This window comes from Microcaecilia unicolor, chromosome 8 (assembly GCF_901765095.1).
Source record: "Microcaecilia unicolor chromosome 8, aMicUni1.1, whole genome shotgun sequence".
NCBI classification, from domain to species: domain Eukaryota; kingdom Metazoa; phylum Chordata; class Amphibia; order Gymnophiona; family Siphonopidae; genus Microcaecilia; species Microcaecilia unicolor.
In genome coordinates, this window is record NC_044038.1 from 214,829,867 (window position 1) to 214,851,252 (window position 21,386).

At 45.6% G+C, this 21,386-nt stretch overlaps 1 protein-coding gene across 3 annotated transcripts in view; it reads left to right on the plus strand.

Annotated features, from left to right (window-relative positions):
- NFATC2 (nuclear factor of activated T cells 2) overlaps positions 1–21,386 on the plus strand; it is a 216,352-nt gene that overhangs the window by 87,710 nt on the left and 107,256 nt on the right. For all 3 annotated transcript variants that reach the window (XM_030213066.1, XM_030213065.1, XM_030213064.1), the window contains exons 4-6: positions 4,764–4,966; positions 6,164–6,336; positions 15,343–15,483. In XM_030213066.1, the coding sequence (XP_030068926.1) occupies positions 4,764–4,966; positions 6,164–6,336; positions 15,343–15,483 (517 nt within the window). The remainder of the gene's footprint in view (positions 1–4,763; positions 4,967–6,163; positions 6,337–15,342; positions 15,484–21,386) is intronic.

Consider the following 21,386-nt stretch of genomic DNA (forward strand, 5'->3'; position numbering starts at 1 on the left):
TGATAATCGAAAAAAAAGGCGTTTTTACCGCGATTTTGGGTCACTTTTGTTGGACCCTTTTTTTTCACGAACAAGTCCCAAAAAAGTGCTCCAACTGCCCAGATGACCACTGGAGGGAATCGGGGATGACCTCCCCGGACTCCCCCAGGGGTCACTAACCCCCTCCCACCAAAAAAAAACCCACTTTAAAAACTTTTTTCCAGCCTCTATGCCAGCCTCAAATGCCGTACCCACCTCCATGACAGCAGAATATGTTCGATCCTGTCACAGCCTTTCCCTGGGTCAGATGTGGCTCTCGGGTGCAGTACAGGGTCACATCAGCATTGCATTGTGGTGGGTGTAGGGTATTGGGCTCCGTGATTTCATTAGCTTGTGTTACAGTCTCACGATGTTGGTAGTTGGTAGACTCTTGTCCCATGGTGCTTGTCCCCTGCCTACTGGGTCAGTGTGTGCCCTGTTGTGTTTTCTGTTGTAGTCCATGCAGTTGTGGCCATTTTTGTAAGCCAGTTTTAGTTCCCTTTCCTGTGTTAGCCATGTTAGACAACTTAGTTCTTCCCTTGAATGTGGCTGAAAGAGGGCATTGTACACCATTCTGCCAGCTCTGACCTACTGCTCATCTCAGTACCAGGGAGACTCGTTGCCAGTGGGGCACAACCTCTGATCTGCAGTTAACTGTGAGTAAAGGCGATTATTCCAATAAAGGACATTTTCGGAGAGATTAGTCTTCAGGTGTCAACTGGTGTGCCAATGTTATATAGCAGCAACCAGTCCTAGAGGCCTGCGTGTATGCAGGTCCCTGGAGCACTTTTAGTGGGTACCGCAGTGCACTTCAGCCAGGTGGACCCAGGCCCACCCACCCCCACCTGTAACACTTGTGCTGGTAAATGGGAGGCCTCCAAAACCCACTGTACCCACATGTAGGTGCCCCCTTCACCCCTATGGTAGTGGTGTACATTTGTGGGTAGTGGGTTTTGGGGGAGGGGGATTGGGAGCTCAGCACCCGTGGTAAGGGAGCTATGCATGTGGGAGCTTTTTCTGAAGTCCACCGCACTGACCTAGGGTGCCCAGTTGGTGTCCTGGCATATCAGGGGGGCAAGTGTAGTAAGAATCGTGGCCCCTCCCACGACCAAATGGCTCGGATTAGGACGCTTTTGAGCTGGGCATTTTTAGTTTCCATTATCGCTAAAAAAAACCAAACGCCCAGCTCAAAAACGTCTATTTTTTCGAAAATACGGTTCAACCCGCCCCTTCACAGACCCGTTTTCGGATATAGACGCCCATGGAGATGGGCGTTCGCGTTCGATTATGCCCCTCCCTAAGCTGAGTTGGTGAAGGGGGAGACATACAAATGGGAGAAAAACCCAAATGAAGAGCAGATGCATCCTTGTCCCATAGATGCTGATTCTAATTGAGCTGAAAGTCCAAAAGAGCAGAAAAGAAATTATCTGACCAAAAAAAGGGGCGAGGTGGGTGGCCTAGTAGATCACTGGCACTGCTATTAGCTTCTGTGCAGAGAGATCTAAATTCTTAGATGTACAGTCTGCTCCCGGGCCAACTAGCGATGCTGCTGAGGCAGCATTCGCAGATCCAGATGAAGGGACGCCTTGGCCATTATGAAATAGCAATACCTAGCTTCTAAACTTGGAGAGCATAGTTGTGTTCATTGTGACTCTTGGCTGAAGACAGTTGCCAAGATGGGCAGCCTATGTGAGAGCAAGGGATATATAAATTAAGGTAAAAAAAAAAATACCCTCGGTATTTGTGAACAAAGGCAGACCATCTCTAGGCATGGATCACTGGGGCTTGGCCCTGCCCTTGGGCTCCACATCTGTAAGAGCTCCCAGCCAGATTACCTGCCCTCCTCTTCCTCCTCACCTCGCTCCACAACAGTTGATTTCTTCTACACTGTAGCTGAACTCCTACACTGTTCTTTTCAGAATTTGAGAACTAGTCAGGAGTTTGCACTCCACAGGGCTCGCTCTCTTTGAGAGCCACACGGTGGAGGAAACTAAAGAAAACCTTTGGTTCATCTTGTGGGGCTAATGCGAGCACTTTTACAATGAGGAAGAGGATAAGGTGATAATTATTAGGGAGGTAGGAGGCTCAGAGAGAAGACGCTGGAGAGGAGAATGTGACTGTGGGATAGACAGAAGGTGGAAGGAAAGGGCACAGTGACGACTGGGCTGTCGAGTGGACAGGTGGAAGGAGAGAGAGGCTCCTGGGCAGTGGAGAGCAGGGATTTGAATAGTGGAAAAGCAACTTAGGAAGAGAAGGGGCAAACAGGAGCTGGGCAATTGAGTGAGAGAGAGAGAGCGAGGTCCCAGGTGAAGGGGGGAGTGCAGGGACTGGAATAGGCAAATGGGACTCCCTCATAGTCTGGCCCTGAAGCTGTAAGACAGGTTAACATGGCACCAAATGAAAGTTCATGGAGTAATAAAATAGTAATAGTGTCAGCGGTTTCCAGTCCCGCTTATGACTGATCTCAAGGAATTGAGGAGTCAGAGGAATGTACTGTACCTCCACCCAAAAAGGTAGTGAGTTCTGGGCCATTCCGAACAGATGAGATGAGGTGGCTAACTTAGGATGACAGGAAACAAATGCCACCGAGGCAAAAACTGCGAGGGGTACGGGGTGGGGTATAGCATCAGCTCAGTGCTTCCATTCCTTGGTTGCACCGTAGTGTTCTTGCAGCTTTTCAAGCGCTTCAAATGTGCAACAGGCCATTGAAAACAAAATCTATAAATATTTCAGACTCTTGAAGTCTTCCCTGGGCTGCAGCATTGGCCTGCAGTAGACACGTCTGTTTTTAATTTTCGGTGCTGTAAGAAATATGGCATCGTTTTAGTCTTAATTTAGAATGTTCACCCAGCGAAAGAGCAGATTGCCTGGCTGAAGGATCTCTCCATGCCGGTTCTGTTCCTACACTCAGTGCCTTCCCTGGCATCGCTTGCACAGCGGATCCCTGTTGCAGTGAACTGTGCTTCAGTGAGTTTCCTGAGACACCAAACATTTCCTGAACTCCTGTTTCCTTCCAGAGTATTTCAAAGGAGCGAAATATGTTGGAACATCCACATTTCCTGTTGTAGTGACCTGCACAGGAGTCATCGCCAAGGAGCAGCAGTTCCTATTCACGGCAAAAAAAAAAAAAAAATCAAATTTGGCATCAAGGAGGCGGCAACTGAAGGAAAACAAAACTCTGATTGGCTGGGCATCCCCTGGCGCTTTATAATTTAATGTGCACCGTTTGGGGAGCCCCCTTTAACAATTAAGGGTGTGCATTGGAAAACCTTCCATTTTTTTGGATTTCTCTTGATTATTGGTTTTCGTGTCTGCATTTTAACATGCGCTTTGGAAATGAAACAAAATGAAAATTTGTCTCTAAGCACGTTTTGAATGGCAAACAACGTGGCATGGAACAAAGGTCCGTATTTTCAGTGACATTTTCCAAAACAGTGCATCCCTGTTGAAGATGCTAGTGGTAAGGAAATGGTTGATAATGGCATAAAAATACCAGAGACAAGTGGGTGCAGCAAAATGCTTCCTACTGCTCCCCCCCCCCCCATGGGCAACGTTAGTGAAGCTCTCCGTTAAGCCGAGTAGCCTATGTTGCAAACGTTGGTGCACTGTGAGGTAGATGTGGTTTTGCAGATACACACCCTGTTGATTTTATTATGAGCTAGTTCACATTTATTAATAGAACTGACTTAAAAAAAACCCATTTTTTTCCCCTGTTGAAACCTCTGAAAGCTAGGGTTCAGTGCATTCCAGTAGAAATGCTGCTTAGTACAGGTTCGCTGTTGCATGTGTAATACAGCATATGCTATGTTTGTTGTATTGGAATTTGAAGACTCTGATTAGTAAATAATAAACCTTTTCTCCTCTCCAAAGTGGAGGAGGGGCCTAGTGGTTAGAGTGGTGGACTTTGGGCCTGGGGAACTGGGTTCGATTCCCACTGCAGGCACAGGCAGCTCTTTGTGACTCTGGGCAAGTCACTTAACCCTCCATTGCCCCATGTAAGCCGCATTGAGCCTGCCATGAGTGGGAAAGCGCAGGGTACAAATGTAACAAAAATAAAATAGATACTATTGGAGATTCTACATGGAATGTTGCTACTATTGGAGATTCTACATGGAATGTTGCTATTCCACTAGCAACATTCCATGTAGAAGGCTGCGCAGGCTTCTGTTTGTGTGAGTCTGACATTCTGCACGTACGTACAGAAGCAGAAGCCTGCGCGGCCACATTGGTGATCTGCAAGGGCCGACGTCTACATTGATGATCTGCAAGGGCCGACTTCTACATGGAATGTTGCTGGTGGAATAGCAACATTCCATGTAGAATCTCAAGTAGTAGCAACAGTGGAGGAGTGGCCTAGTGGTTAGGGTGGTGGACTTTGGTCCTGGGGAACTGAGGAACTGAGTTCAATTCCCACTTCAGGCACAGGCAGCTCCTTGTGACTCTGGGCAAGTCACTTAACCCTCTATTGCCCCAGGTACAAATAAGTACCTGTATATAATATGTAAGCCGCATTGAGCCTGCTATGAGTGGGAAAGCGCGGGGTACAAATGTAAGAAAATACATTAAAGTTGTCCTGCTTGCATCCTACATGAGACACCCCACCTCCCTTTAATTTGCTATTTGAAGTTCGAGGAAACTGCAATGCGTGAGTTTATCTTGTTGGGCAGACTGGATGGACCATGCAGGTCTTTTTCTGCCGTCATTTACTATGTATGATTCAGTTGAAACTTTTGCTCTTTCCTTAGCTTCACGGATATGTGGATAACAAGCCTCTGGGCCTCCAGATCTTCATTGGGACAGCAGATGAGCGGATTCTTAAACCTCATGCCTTCTACCAAGTCCATCGCATCACAGGGAAAACCGTCACCACGACCAGCTATGAGAAAATCATTGGCAGCACCAAAGTTCTGGAAATCCCCCTGGAGCCCAAGAGTAACATGAAAGCAAAGTAAGTATTAACTAATAGGAGGGGAGTAGGAATGCCGTACTCTTCACAAAAAGCAGACTTTTATGAATTCTAAAAGATCAGTAACTTGCCTGATTTTCATCCACAGTAATGATTTACATTAACTACTAACTGTAGATCTTTACATATTTGCTGTCCCGTAACAGATTAATATAACCATGTTTTATGCCAATATGTTCTGTGACAAACTATGGTTTATTACTTACATTCTGCTTTTTTTTCCCAAGGTGAAGTACAAAAAAATGCATAATCCTAAAATACATAAAACATACAGTCAATACAGAAAATAAAAAAAAGATACAATTATACTCAAAACATAAAACATAGTAAAATTATTTAGCACATATTGATATTGCATCCACGTATCCATGAGCACGAAGTACAGATTACGCCGGTTTTGTAGTCATTTTAGTATCCAGTTTAAATGTATATATAATCCCGGCTGATAACATTATTTTTCTGCTCTTAAAAATCCATTTAATGACAGATACAGCAAGTTGTCTGTGAAGAGTGAGATGCATTACTTTTGGAAGACTATTGGCCTAATGGCTTGCAAACTGAATTATGAGTTAGGAATATACAAGACCCTATTGACCTCCTTCATTTATTTTATTTATTTATTTGTAGCATTTATACCCCTCTCTTTCCAATACTTATGAACTGCCTTTTAACCTACAATAGATTTTCTAAAAGCAATTTACAAAATGAAAAGATATAACAGCATTATAAACACCTAGGCAAAATATATTTACAAAACAAAAAAACTGTTTATAACTCACTTTTTAAAATATTAATACTGGAAACCAATTTTAAGTCCTTTGGCAGCTTGATATGAAAATAAAAATGTACACATCTTCTTTGATATAAGTCCTCTAGAACTAGGAAATGATAGTACCATTCTATTCCTAACATCATAGAATGGACAAATTAGTGGCCTACCTATAAGATGAACCATGTATTGAGGAGTTAGACTATTTAAAATCTTAAAAATCAAACAGCCCAACTTTTAAATAATATTCTGGCTTCAACTAGAAGCCAGTGCAAGGCCACAAAAAAAGGAGTTATCTGGTCCGATTTTTTCAAAGAATATATTAGACGCACTTCAACATTTTCTTGTGCGCCTATTTGAATGACGGCTGCTATAGAAATCTTATTGTTATGGTCTCGCTGTTTTCTTAGCATTGACTGCGCTGGAATTCTGAAGCTGAGAAATGCTGATATTGAACTGCGGAAAGGCGAGACTGATATCGGAAGGAAGAACACGCGAGTTCGGCTGATCTTCCGAGTCCATATCCCCGAGCCTAGCGGAAGGATCGTTTCTTTGCAGGTGGCGTCCACTGCCATCGAATGCTGTAAGTCTGACCCTATTGAGTTCTTGTTGCCTTCCAACTTTCTTCGCACTAATGAAAAGGGGAAATGAAAGTAGGGATGGGCATTCGTTTGAAATGAAATGGCAAATTTCCCATGTTTTATTACTTTTATTTGCCTGAAACAGCTGCAAAAAAAAAAAAATCCTGAATTTTTTTTGGGTGTATGTAAATAACGTGCACTCTTCCAAAAGATTGTGCGTTCTTCACAAACAGTGGCCTTTTTCCAGAAGAGTGCACTCTACTCATGATATTGCCCCCCTAATGAAAATAAGTAAATGAAAATGCCCACACATGACAGAGGAAACAAAATGAAATGAACATTTTTGGGCTACACATCCCTAAATAAAAGTCCCTTACACCAAACACATCATAGCCAGCCACATAGCCAGACCTTGAATTTTGGTGGAGCCTAAGTCCAAATTGGGGGGGGGGGGGGGAAATGCACCACAAATTTTGCTCCGCCCTGTGCTGCTCTGCCCCCCCCCCCCCCACACACACACACACTTTCTGTGCCCTCCTGTACTTCCCAGATACCTCAACTGGCAGGGGTTTGCTGGTCTCGCCAGTGTAAGAGGTCCTCCACCAGCAGCCTGGCAGTCAGTATTATTTTCCATAAGGTACTGATGTGCCAAGTCTCCCTCCCCTTTGGCACATGCTCAGTTTTCGCATATGTGTGAAAACAAAGCATGCATAAGGGGGGACAAGGGTCCAGCATGGTGACGGCCCATGAAAAGTAGCCAATTGCCAGGCTGCTGGTGGGGGACCTCTTGAACTAGTGAACAATGGGGACTCCCACCAGCCACAGCAGCAGACAGTATTGCAATTGTGGGGGGGAGGGGGGGAATGCAGATTACAGCAAAGACTCCTCCCTCAGGCCTTTGATACTGATTGGCAAAGCCTGGGAAATGGGTAGAGTTTGACTGGTCATTATGGAAACTCTTTTAACTAGTATGGCTGCTCAGTTTGATGGGGAGTTGGAGATTTATAGAGTTAGACCCAAACCATGTCATAAAAATGTCATAAATAGTACTTAGTGTGCATGGAAAATTTTGTTTTGTTTTCCGTTTATGTTTGGTTGCTCTTATTCTGTCTTTCAGAGATTAAATGAAAATTTGCTGGGTTTTGTGTCATTTTAGACCAGAAATTAAACAAACAAACAAAAAATGCCCGAGCCAATATTCAAAAAGTCTTATCCGGTTAGCAGGGCCTGCTAACTGGATAAGTCCTGGTGATCACAATGTTCAGAGGCAGTGCCTGGGTAGTGCTGCTGAATATTTCTCCCGATTGCCACAGAACTATTCAGATAAGTGCAGTGATAGCCAAAGCACCAAAAAAAAAAAAAGCCATATTGAGTCAGATCAAGGTCCACCGAGTCCAGCATCTGGTCTCATTCACCTGTCCAGCTCTCAGGTACCCAGGACTGGGCTTATGCATATTTTGGCCCCTGAGCCCCCCTCGATTAAGTAGGCAGTAAATTTTAGATTTAATAGTTTTTTATGCTAGTGAAGCGTGAGGCTCCTTGTAATGTGAGGCCCAAAGCTGTATCTTCTCTAGCTTATACGTAAATGAGTGTAGCTCATCTGGTCCCCTGCTAGTCACTGCTCCCTATAGACTCTAGCTGATGCCAGACAGAATTTCATGTGTTCTAGCTAGACAGAGATTCATCCCCGTTGCAGCTTCCACCGTGAGCTGCAGTGAAGCAGTAGGCCTTGTAAAGAATTTGTCTTTTTGGAAGGTGATTTTCTCACCTTGGCACTCCCTCCTTTCAGTACCCTTCTCCACCACCGCCAACTCTAGGCTTCGCCCTTTCTGCCTCGCCTCACCCCATGCTTGGAACAACTCCCTGAGCCCATACGCCGGGCCCCCTCCCTACCCATCTTCAAATCATTGCTCAAAGCCCACCTCTTCAATGTCGCCTTCGGCACCTAATCACTACATCTCTTCTCAAGAAATCTCATCTACCCCAACTTGACATTTCGTCCTTTAGATTGTAAGCTCTTCTGAGCAGGGACCGTCCTTATTCGTTAATTTGTACAGCGCTGCGTAACCCTAGTAGCGCTCTAGAAATGTTAAGTAGTAGTAGTAGTAGTGCAGTCTTTGTCTCTCCTTTTACCCCTTCCTCCTCACACGCACACGCACGCACGCACACACACGCGCGCGCACACACACACACACTAGAGTGAAGAATTGATGGAAGGGGTCACTGGCCTTCTGAGTAAGCTTTTCCTTTAGTGTGAGGAAGACATCGCTATTGTTGTCGTACACAGAAATCCTGCAGCTCGCGCAGATAGGGACCTTTCCTGGTGCTGATCTCTATATATAAAAGGCACCACCAACGTTCTAAATGAAGCCTCCAGCCGGAAGTGTGAAGGGGGAGAGATATCCGGTTTCCCCATGAGTGTCTGCCCCGCCCTCGCTCTCTCTGTAACAGTGAAGGACTCAGAGGGGGGAGGGGAGAGAGGGCAGAAGCCCTCACTATCTCTGTAACACAAACACAGCACAGCAGGAAACTTAACACTGAAGGACTCGACTCCGAGGGGGGAGGGGACAGAGAGCAGAGGGGACAGACAGCACGGGGGAAGGGAGAGAGGGCAGAGGGCAGGGACACACATACTCCCACATGCACACAGAAGAAAACCTTGCTAGCCCCCGTTTCATTTGCATCAGAAACAGGGCTTTTTTACTAGTATATATATATATATGACAGACCAAGCTCTTATATATATTTTTTTTAATTCTTCGACCTATTCTTGGAGTATTGTGTTCAGTTTTGGAGGCCGTATCTAGCTAAAGATGTAAAGAGACTGGAAGCGGTGCAAAGAAAAGCTACAAAAATGTTATGGGATTTGCATTGCAAACCGTACGAGGAGAGACTTGCCGACCTGAACGCGTATACCTTGGAGAAAAGGAGAAACAGGGGCGATATGATACAGACGTTCAAATATTTGAAAGGTATTAAATCCGCAAACGAACCTTTTTCGGAGACAGGAAGGCGGTAGGACATGAATTGAGGTTGAAGGAGGGGGCAGACTCAGAACTAATGTCAGGAAGTATTTTTTCACGGAGAGGGTGGTGGATATGTGGAATGCCCTCCCGCGGGAGGTGGTGGAGATGAAAACGGTAATGGAATTCAAACATGCCTGGGATAAACACAAAGGAATCCTGTTTAGAAGGAATGGATCTACAGAATCTTAGTGGAGATTAGGTGGCAACGCCGGTAATTGGGAAGCAAAACCGGTGCTGAGCAGATTTCTACGGTCTATGCCCTGATCGTGACTGAATAGATGGGGATGGGCTGGAGTGTAAATTTTAAGGGGCTTCGATGTTAGCTTCAGAACTTAGTACAAGAACAGTACTGGGCAGACTTCTACGGTCTGTGCCCTGAGCAAGGCAAGGAAAAAATCAAACTCGGGTATACATATAAAGTATCACATACCATGTAAAATGAGTTTATCTTGTTGGGCAGACTGGATGGACCGTACAGGTCTTTATCTTCTGTCATTTAAAGGGCATTTCTGCTCAGCTGTAAAAAAAAAAAAAATGTCTGTTGGGAGTGGAAAGTGAGTTTAACACACCTCGGACTGCAGCAGATGTGGGAGTTTGCTCCCATCAGAAAACCACTGCTTATAAATTGGCAGTGTGCATGCTCTTCCGAGGGGGAGGCCTTGGATCCATCTCTTGGAAGTCTCTCCTCTCCCTAGAGATGGGGGTTCTCCACTGGCAGGTCAGTTGCAGAGTGAGTTGTACTGCAGCTGCCTGCATTTATTTCTTTATAGCCTTGGACTGAAAAGTCATTTTCCAGTTGTGGCTGCTCCTTCTGTTTCTCTGTATCACGATTAAGCTGCAAGGTAGAATTTAATGGAGACCCTCCGTAAACTGACCACGTTTCAGGATAAAGGAGGAACGAAGGGGTCTCACTGCTCAAACGGATGCTCTGTGCACCACGTATCACTGTGCTGGCGGTTTTGTTGCAGGAGTGAGTCCGTGTGACAGTTTAAGGGCCACCCTGCTCCTTTTCAGATTTCCAGTTCACTCACAGTCATGGCACCAGGAACCTTCGATTGCAAGTACCTGGGGTTTTACACTGCTCACGTCCTCGTCCTACCTGCTAAATGAGGACCCTGTTCTGGGGGTGTAGCCAGACCTCACGGTGGGAGGGGACCAGAGCCCGAGATGGGAGGGCACATTTTAGTCTGCCGCCCCCCCCCCCCCCCCCCCCCCCCCGCTGCACCACTCCCTCTGCCGCTCCCCACCCACTACTGCAGCAAATATTGGCTGGCGGGGGTCCCCCAACCCCTGCTAGCAAAAGTCTTCTCCAGTGCCGCTGCATTACCTGCCCTGCTCTCTCTTCCTCCTCACGTCCTGCATTCTCGTTTAAGTGAAACTGAGCATGCTCAATTTCACTAAAAGGAACGTGCAGGACACGAGGGGGAAGAGAGAGCAGGGCAGGCAATGCAGCGACGCCGTAGACCGGCGCTGGACAAGGCTTCAGCTGGTGGGGGTTGGAGACCCCCACCAGCAAAACCAGGGGCCCAGAGGAAATTTGGGGGGGGGGGCAGGCCCCTGTTGCCCCACGTAGCTACGCCACTAGTTCTGGCTCCCAGGTATTATAATGGCGCTGTCCTTTTTCTGCATTTATTTCTGAGCACCATCTTTATAGCATCCCTAGCTCCGGCCCAGGTTCAAAAATCAAACCCAGATCTTTCGCATGCCGGCACCTGCAGTGCTCCAGTGGACAATTCCTGCTATCATTTTCTTTAACTCTTCAGCAGGAACAAATTGAGCTGTGGAGGAAGGGATGTAATTGAGTAAGACAAAAACTCTTCAAAAAAACACTCTAGAGAAGGGGAGTGCTGTACCCTGCAAAGTAGAAAATTGTAAATATGTTCCGCTCTATAGACCAAGAAAGGGATAGCTTTGTATAGCATTTTATGCTCCACTTCAAACTGTTATATAAAGCAGGAATTCAGAGACTGTTGCAGAATGAGGTGCTCCACGCTCACAGTTTGCAGGCAAGCTGTGCAGATTAGACCAGAACGTGCCAATGAAAATAGACTGCCAAAGCCAGCTCCATCAACAATGAACTGCTTGTGCAGAGCTGCTGAGCTTCTGAATCCACACCCTACATCCTACCGAGATGCATGTGAAATTAGTGAGCATATCCCTGAGCATGAAGGGACCGCACCTCCAATATTGTGTTCAATTCTGGTCACCGCATCTCAAAAAAGATATAGTGGAATTAGAAAAGGTATAGAGAAGGGCGACGAAAATGCCTGCTGGAGGGATCGGCTTGCCGATCAGCTGTTTTCGACGAGGATCTCGAGTGGTCGGATGCAGAGATCTGATTATCTACCATAATGTGTCTCAGCGAGTCAAGACCTAATTTTGGACGCCAGACTTTCTATTCTTTTTGCTCTCTTCTCTCCGTCTACTTAATTGATTACTTATTTGTTTAATTATTGTATTTGTATTCCACTGGTCTGGCGATCGCCATTCCAGTCTAATGTAAGCCACTTTGAGCCCGCATCCTGTGGGAAAAGGTGGGGTAAAAATGCACTAAATAAATAAATAAATCAAAGGGGATGGGACGACTTCCCTATGAGGAAAGGCTAAAGTGGCTAGGGCTCTTCAGCTTGGAGAAAACATGGCTGAGGGGAGATATGATAGAGGTCTTAAAATAACGAGTAGAGTGAAACGGGGTGGCCGAGAATCGCTTGTTTACTCTTTCCAAAAATACTAGGACTAGGGGGCACACAATGAAGCTACAAAATAGTAAAATTAAAACGAATCGAAGAAAATATTTCTTCACTCAGCATGTAATTAAGCTCTGGAATTTGTTGCCAGAGAATGTAGTAAAAGCGGTTAGCTTTGCGGGATTTAAAAAAGGTTTCGATGGTTTCTTAAAGGAAAAGTCCATAGACCATTATTAAAATGGACTTGGGGAAAATCCATTGCATATTTCTAGAATAAGCAGCATAAAATGTATTGTACTGTTTTGGGATCTTGCTAGGTATTTGTGACCCGGATTGGCCACTGTTGGAGACAGGATGCTGGGATTCATGGACCTTCGCTCTGTCCCAGTATGGCAATACTTATGTGCTTATGTAGGAGGAAAGGAGAGAGAGGGGGGAGGGGATTTCTTTTCACCTTGTCACTTGCTTCGTCATATGTTAGGTTAAATCTATTATGTAGAAAATACTATTTCTCACCATCCCTGCTCACTTGAATCTTACTATTGTTTGTCTTCAATTTGCGTTGTTATGATTACTACTATTATGATGATGATACATAGCACCTAACACAAACAAAGATTTGTCTTCTATCACCAGAGAATTTGAGCTTCACCCAGAAGCTTAGGAATTATGCACTATCCATGATGATTATTGTTCTTGTTATTATGATTACTTGCCTGAAAGTTTTCTTCTGTTGCTTTTAGCTTCCAGCATAATTGGAACCAGCAACTGGGCTGTTGTACATTGAACCTTCATTTGCATGTAGCAGAGCTCCTGTTCCTGCCCCTCCCCAAACTCATGTAGTCGAATCATTACAGTGACAATGCTCAGCTGGGAAACAGTACAGAGAGGGTCCAAACAAGTACAGAAGCACCAAGAGCCTTAGAAAAATGGGACACGGTTCTTTATTAGCAACTGTTGATATTCCAAGATAGACCCGACACGGGCCGTGTTTCGGCGCCTAGCGCCTGCGTCAGGGGTCTGGTGTTTGTCAAGACAGAAACTTCTTTCCTATCGAGTCCCTTCGTGTTTGATCTCTAAACTAAACACGAAGGGACTCGCCTTTCCTGTCACATCGAGCACAACTTGCTTTGAATCTATACGGATTGTTATCCAACTTGATAGGAAAGAAGTTTCTGTCTTGAAAAACACCAGACTGCTGACGCAGGCGCTAGGGGTCGAAACACGGCCCGTGTCGGGTCTATCTTGGAATATTAACAGTTGCTAATAAAGAATCCTGTCCCATTTTCCTAAGGCTCTTAATGCTCAGCTGGGGCCATTTGCAAAACAGTATTTTGGGGGGGAAAAACTGCAGACATTAAAACAAATGAGGTGAATGACATAGACAAAAACGGATGTGCTGCTTTTCTTTCGCCATGCACACTCCTACTACTTTTCAGCTTGGTGACAGCCTATTTATAATTGAATTTTTGTATAACACGGCATTATTTTATTTATTTATTTTATTATATTTGATACACTGCCAATCGCCAAATGGCAGCTAGGGGGTTAACAATTCAAGAAAGTATAGGCATAGGTGCCCAGTATAAGAGGCTTGGGGAGGCTAAGCCTCCCCAGCCCAACCACTGCCCCCCCACCCCCCGCGAGCTCCAGGCTTCCCCGTCTGCCCTCAGCTGCCATTTCCTGCTGTCTTCCAGATCCCCCGCTCCCCCCGTCGTCAATCATCTCACGTCTGCCCAGAGTGCCCGCCCCTCAGCTGCCCGATAGCCCGTTCCCTTCCTGCCCTCACCCTACGCCCTACCTTAAAATATTGTAATTTTCATGGAGTGGGCAGCGCCGGCATTGCAAGGAGCAGCAGGCTCCAGCCTTCCCTCGCATGGCTCCGCCCTCTTCTGACGTATTTCCTGTTTCCACGAGGGCAGAACCATGTGAGGGAAGGCTGAAGCCTGCTGCTCCTTGCAATGCCGGCGCCGCCCACTCCATGAAAATTACAATATTTTAAGGTAGGGCGTAGGGTGAGGGCAGGAAGGGATATAACCTCCCCGTCTCAGCATCCGGCTGCAGCTTAACCCCACACTGACACTAACTACTTCCCCCTGCAGCTGCAGGCTGGATTGTGAGAGCAGAAGAAGGCAGGAGGCAGCAGCAAGGGAGCATCTGGTACAAGTTTACCCAGAGGTAAGGCAGAGAGACAAGTCCCCTCTCACGCAGAGAGTGCCACTAATCAGAGAATGTGACAGGCAAAGAAGGACTAGGGCTATTCACTGCTCCAAGTCCTGAACAGAGGAGAGATATGAAACACAGCAGGAGATACAAAAGAGGAGAGACTTGGAGAGTGCAAAATGATATAACAAGAGATTGAGAAAGATAGGAAAGAAGAGACAGAAAGAGGGAGAGATTGATAGGTAGCAAGGTGAAGAGATAGAAGATGAATGGAGGTTAGAGAGATTTACCAGTTAAGGGAAAGGGGGGAAGAAGGAAAAGTTGTGCATAGTGTTTTGCAGTTCAGCGATTGTGGTTAGTATATGCTTTGAGCAACCACTTTATTCTTTGACATATGATACATATCTAATATCTAAATTTAATAAAAGGTATTAAGTGTGACTTATTTTTATTTATTTTTTCTGTGTGTTATCAGCCAATTATGGATTTAAGCTCCACCCCCAACCCCGCCTCCTTTAGGCTCCCCAAACAGTTGGGCCACCGACCGCCTATGAGTATAGGAAATGCGGATAAAAGTGAGGAAAAAAAGCAAGTGATTAGGGTAGGGCAGCTGGGAGATTCCCAAGGGAAGGCCCGATTAAAGTGCCATGATTTGAGGAGTTTCTTAAAAGCAGGTTAAGAAGTTTCAGATTTAATATCATGGGGGAGAACGTTCCATGGCTTGGGGCCTGCATATGCAAAAGCAGTGGTCCGAGTGCTGTCGAGGCGTATGACAGATGGAGGGAGGAGGTAAAATAGGGACTGCTGGGAGGAATGGAGGGATCGGGGAGGGGAGTAGGGGATGAACAACCTGGAAATGTAGTCAAGGCTGACAGCAGAAGACCTTTATACACCGATAGGAGTAGTTTATAAGTGACCTGATAGGAAATAGGGAGCCAGGGTTCCTGTTTTAGAAGGGGTGCGACATGGTCAAATTTTCATGCATTATAAAACAGCTGTGTATTTGCATCTTATCTGGGACTGTGGCAATGGGGTGGGTTATAACTCAATCAATCAATCAGATAGAAAAATAAATAAATATTTAGCCACAGCAGCTGAGGATTCATTTTCCATGCCTGTTTTCTCTCCTTAGCCCAGCGATCTGCTCATGAGCTGCCAATGGTGGAGAGAATAGACATCAATAGCTGCCTGGTTTATGGAGGGCAACAGATGATCTTAACTGGCCAGAATTTTACAGCCGATTCCAAGGTTGTATTTACAGAGAAGACTTCAGGTAAGTGAACCATTCATGCATTTCTTTTGTTTGGTGGGGGGGTAGGGTTACCATATTTTGTCCCCCAAAAAGGAGGACACATGCCCCGCCCCTACCACATACCTGCCCTGCCCCCTTTCACGCCCTCACTCCGCCCCCTGTCATGCCCTTGCTCTGCCCCCTGTCACATTTCCCCTCCCTCCTGTCACACACCCATCACCCCCCCTCCCCTTACTTACTACTGCCCTGGTGGTCTAGTGACCTCTTCTGCCTTTGGGGCAGGAAAGAGCCCCCTCTTTCCTGCCCGGAGCGCTGCCCTGCATGCATCCTTCCTGTTGCTGATCTCGGTGCCGATTCAAAATGGCTGCCGAGAGTTGAAGTCTCCCGAGGTCACTTCAACTCTTGGTGGCCATTTTGAATCGGCGCTGAAATCAGCAACAGGAAGGAAGCATGCAGGGCAGCACTCCGGGCAGGAAAGAGGGGGCTCTTTCCTGCCCCAAAGGCAGAAGAGGTCACTAGACCACCAGGGCAGTAGTAAGTAAGGGGAGGGGAGGCTAGCAATCTGCCCATTTGTCCGGATTTCTGGACAAACGGGCAGGCTGGCAGTGGGCCGTCAGGACAGCTCGCCCACCAGCCTGCCCGTTTGTCCAGAAATCCGGACAAACGGGCAGATTGGCAAAACCCGCCCGGGTTGCCTCAAAAAGAGGACATGTCCAGGTAAATCAAGACATATGGCAACCCTAGTTGGGGGGGGGGGGAGGGGGCAGGATCATACTGTTATTCTACTGCAATGCCTTTTACATGTTTGTATGTTAATATAGCATTTCTACTGTACAAATATTCTGCACTACCAAACTATAAGTGCCCTGTGGTCTGCTACAGTCCACAGCTGGAACTGTGGGTTGTAGGAGCTCTGTAAAGTTGCCAAAGGATTGGCAGAGGCTTAGAGCAGACAGCGCGTCCTATATAAAAGACTGTCTTGTGTCTGGATGCTAAGGGGGCAGTTCTGTAACTTGGCAATTCAAAGTAGATGCACTGAAGCCAATCACACAGCACCAGTTGTACAAAGTCATCCATGTGCCAAGATGGCGTTACAGAATACCAACGTAAGTTGGCATTGATTCACCTAAAGTTAGGCTTGAACAGTTAAGCCAGGTCAACAGCAGGCATAAACGATCACACCCATGATCTGCACGTAACATATAGTAGTCTACAAACTGCGCATCTAAATTGGAGTCCGGCCCATCCCCCTCCCATACTCTGGCCATGTGCAGGCCCTTTGCAGTTATATGCTAATGCACCTACGTATATGCCAATTTATAGAAGAGCACAGTGTGCATATGTGCATAAATGTCCAATTGCCCTTTAACCCCCTAATTCTGTAAAAGTCGCCAAAGATTTCACCTACAAATTTGGAGGGGTGTCCAATTTGCATGCACAATTTAATTAAATAAGCTAATTAGCACCAATAATTTATTTATTTATTTATTACATTTGTATCCCACATTTTCCCGCATAGCAGTAGGCTCAATGTGGCTTACAGGTTCCGGAGAGGAGAGTACCAACTCTGGGAATATATAGTAGCATACTACTACTACTACTACTACTTGACATTTCTAGCATATAGAGAGAAGTAATCCCAATGAGGTTGGTAAGTCTCCGGGGATGGGACTACAGCTTCTAGTGAATAATACAGAGTAGGATAAGGGTAGAAGTACACTTAATTATAACTGGAGTGGTAACATTCGTACAGTTTGAAGTAATAGGATTATGTGGAAGGGGTATTGTTCATTTCTTAGATCGAAAGATGTGATGCATTGTTCATGAATTAGTTCGGGTCTGCTGGGTAGGCTTTCCAGAAGAGGTGAGTCTTGAGATCTTTTCGAAATTTTAGATGGGTGTTCGCAGTTCTAATGTTTCTAGGTAATGCGTTCCAGAGCTGGGTGCAAATGTGGGAAAAGCTGGATGCATATGTTGATTTGTATCTTAGTCCTTTACAGTTTGGGTAATGCAGACTTAGAAACGTTCTTGATGATTCGATGATGTTTCTAGTTGGTAAGTCGATAAGTTCGGTCATGTAGGTTGGGGCCAGACCATGGATTATTTTGTGGACCAGAGTGCAAATTTTGAAGGCTATTCATTCCTTGATTGGTAGCCAGTGCAATATTTCGCGTAGGGGTTTAGCACTTTCGAATCTTGGCTTTTTCTTGGCACTAATTAATTTTAATTGAATTTTATGTGGGATCTGAAAAAGGGGTTGTGGAAATGGACGGGTCATGGGTGTAACAGGGGCATTCCTAAAATTAACGCACATTGTTATAGAATAATGGAGCTACGTGCCTAGTGTAGGCGCCAGTGGCGTAGCCAAGGGTGGGTTTGGGTGAGCCCAGGCCCACCCACTTTGGGTTCAGGCCCACCCAGTAACAGCATACCTATGATGTGGCTGGCAGGGATCCCCAAGCCTCACCAGCCGAAAACTCCCAACAAGTGTCCCTCTTGCATACCTTGTAAGTAGCAGATCTTCACCTGCAGTGAGCAGTGACATACATACTGCTCGCACCGGCCCCACAGCCTTCCCTCTGATGTATTTCTGCCTAGGTGGAAACAGGAAGTTGCATCATAGGGAAGGGTGTGGGGCCAACATGAGCAGTGTGTATTAATTGCTGCTCGCTGCTGGTGAAAATCTGCTATTTAAAAGGTATGAGGGTGGGGGGGGATGTTTAAGAGACCATATGGCATGCAGGCGAGAGAAGGAGAGACCAAATCACCTGTGGGACGGGGCGAGGTTCTTCTGCCCACCCATCTTGGGCCCAGGCCCACCCAAAATTGGGTGTCTGGCTACGCCCCTGGTAGGTGCATACATTTGTACCACGTTTCAGTGCAAATGGCCGCATCTAAAATTAGGTGTGATTCCTATGCATAAATACTCTTCTTTAAACCACGCCTAAGTTTAAGTGTGGCTTATAAACTAGTGCTTTTTTCAGCACCGATTTTTTTGGCATCATATATAGAATCTATCCCCCGGTGTTTTGTTGAATACAAGTTATATCACTTACTCTTGGATATGCACAGGTAAACTTTCAAAGCTTCTTGGCACTCTTAAGTTGCAGAAAGAAAACCAAAGTACACAAGCCGATATTCAAACGAGGTTATAAGTTCAACAGGTGTAAGTGAACATGGGATTTTGCCCTCCATTAGTTTCAATTCTTATACCAATAGTATTGGACCAAAAAATGACTGAATGGCGCATGTAGGAAGGGGCCAGATTTGAGATGGGGCAAGGATGAGCTACGATATTATCCCGATAGCAGGGATATCCATTCGGTTATCCAGATCATTTCTGTTTTCAACTGAGACCTGCCCTATGCGTGTTTTCAGTGCTGCAGCCCACACAGATGTTAGCACTGTATATTAGTTACTTTAAGTGTTGTCATTTACGTTTAAATTAACACTGTAATGGTGTCTGCTTTTACAGCAAAAGTGAAACTGGTAACGCAAACTTTATCATGAAGAATGAAAGAGAAAAGCGGAAACTCAGAACTGCACATTATTTATTGCTCTTCAGATTTGTGGTGCTTTTTCTTGGAGCTTGCTGTGAATCTCTGTTTTTCCTGCTCGCTATAGGGGAGAGGTCTTGCCTCCTGGGCAACTGTGTTGATCAGAGTGATGCAGATGAAGAGTTGAATTAGCACAAATGAAAAACTGCAATGCAATTTATGCCGGATGCAAAGAACAAATCATTAAGAAACTCCAAATTGCACAAAACACGGCAGCCAGACTCAAATTTTAAAAAACGAAATACGAAAACACCAGTCCCCTAAGAGCAAAATTACATTGGCTTCCACTGAGAGAACGCATTGCGTTCAAGGTCTGCACTCTGGTTCATAAGATTATACAAGGTGAAGCTCCGGGATATATGTCAGGCCTCATAGACCTACCAACCAGGAATTCTACTAAATTATCACGTACGTTCCTGAATCTCCACTACCCCAACTGCAAAGGACTAAAATATAAATCAACATAAGCATCCAGTTTCTCTTATATAAGCACGCAAATATGGAATGAATTACCAAAATCAATAAAAACAACACACGACATAAATAATTTCCTAAAATTACTGAAAACAAACTTATTCAATAAGGCATACCACAAAGATCCATCCTAAATACCAATAACAAAATTTACACCAGAACTACACAAAACATAACTCTCTATTCCTGATTAAGTCTAATCTATTACGATTGAAGTTTTATCCAATTATCTTTTATTTCTTATTAAGATAATGAACTTTATTTATTTGACTACCTAATTCCACTCTGTCACCGCCATATTTTAACTATGTATTTCTTTCTTTCCGGAATTTGGTGGTCACCATTACGGAACAATTGTAAGCCACATTGAGCCTGCAAATAGGTGGGAAAATGCGGGATACAAATGCTACAAATAAATAAATAAAAACCTCTGAGCAGTAACCCTATCATTAAGGCTTCAGTTCTAGTCACTCACTCCCCCCTACTACTACTACTTAGCATTTCTGTAGCGCTGCAAGGGTTACGCAGCGCTGTACAATTTTAAACAAGGGGAAGGACAGTCCCTGCTCAAGAGACGTGCAGGACGTCAGACTCACAGAAACAGTTCTGTTTCTGTGAGTCTGACGTCCTGCACGTTTTATGTGCGTGCAGGACGTCAGAAACCCAAACGAAGGAAGGAAGGAAGGAAGAAGGAAGGAGACTTCGGCTGGTGGGGGTTGGGGTCCCCCGCCAGCAAAGGGAGGTGAGGTACGACAGCGGGAGGAGGGGGGGTTGAGAGGGTCATCGGTAGGGGGGGGTCCAGGGGCAAATCTACAGGGGCCAGGCCCCTGTGGCCCCATAGCAGATACGCCCCTGGTATTAACATTGCTTTTCCCTCTAAGCTGAGCAGGAGTCCTCCACCTACAGTCCTACCAGTGGGTGGTGCTGTTTCACTATCACATTTTCAATAGAGAAGGACTGGCAAGCTGTGTAGGATTCCAGGGAACCTGCGTGTCCCTAATGATTGAACACACAATATTGAAGTACCGCCCCCCCCCCTCCCCCTGCAGGAAAGCATTTGGAGGACTCTTGCTCAGCTTAGCGGGAACAGTGATTAACGTGATCTTTGTCAACATGTGGCCATAGTTCTGTAGTGCTTTAACCTAGTGCTGATATGGAGCCTATTTACAATGTTAGCCGTTTAATGCATTTTTATCGCTCACTAACATTGCAGCATGTTAATTGCTAGCACACAGTAATTGCTGCATTAAATAACTACTGTGAAAAATGCAATTTTGGGATGGGGACTGCAGCATATAGTGTGTGTGGAGGTCCTTAGTGAATGTTAATTTTCAATGTGGCAGAAAATGCAAAGCGGGTAATTCTATAAAGGGTGTCTATTTTTAGGCACCAAAAATGCATCTATTAGGAGCCTGTTCTCAGTGGTGCACCAAGGGTGGGGTGGTAGGTTTGGTCCACCACAGGTGCAGGCAATAAGAGGGTGCAAACAACTCTCCTCTCTCTCTTCCCCTTCTCCGGCTCAGTCTAGCAGTTCCCCCCTCTCTGAAACCTCTTCCCCCATCTACCTTTAAACACGACCTTTTCTCCCATGTAGAGGCATCCGGCAGTGTTAGCAGTTTACATAGTGCTGCTTGTGTGCCAGTCCCAGAGCCTTCCTTTTCCCATTCAGCTACTGCAGAAACAGGAAGTGATGTCACAGGAGCAGTATGTGGCAAAGGGAATACTCTGGGAACCGTATGGGCAGCATTTTGTGAATTGCTAATATTGCTGGCTGTCTCTATATGGGAGAGAGAGATGTTCAAATGTAGATTGGGGGCGTGGAGGTTTCAGAGAGGAGTGAGCTGCCGCAGCATGGGGAGGACAGTGGTTTCAGAGAGGGGGAGCTAGCATGAA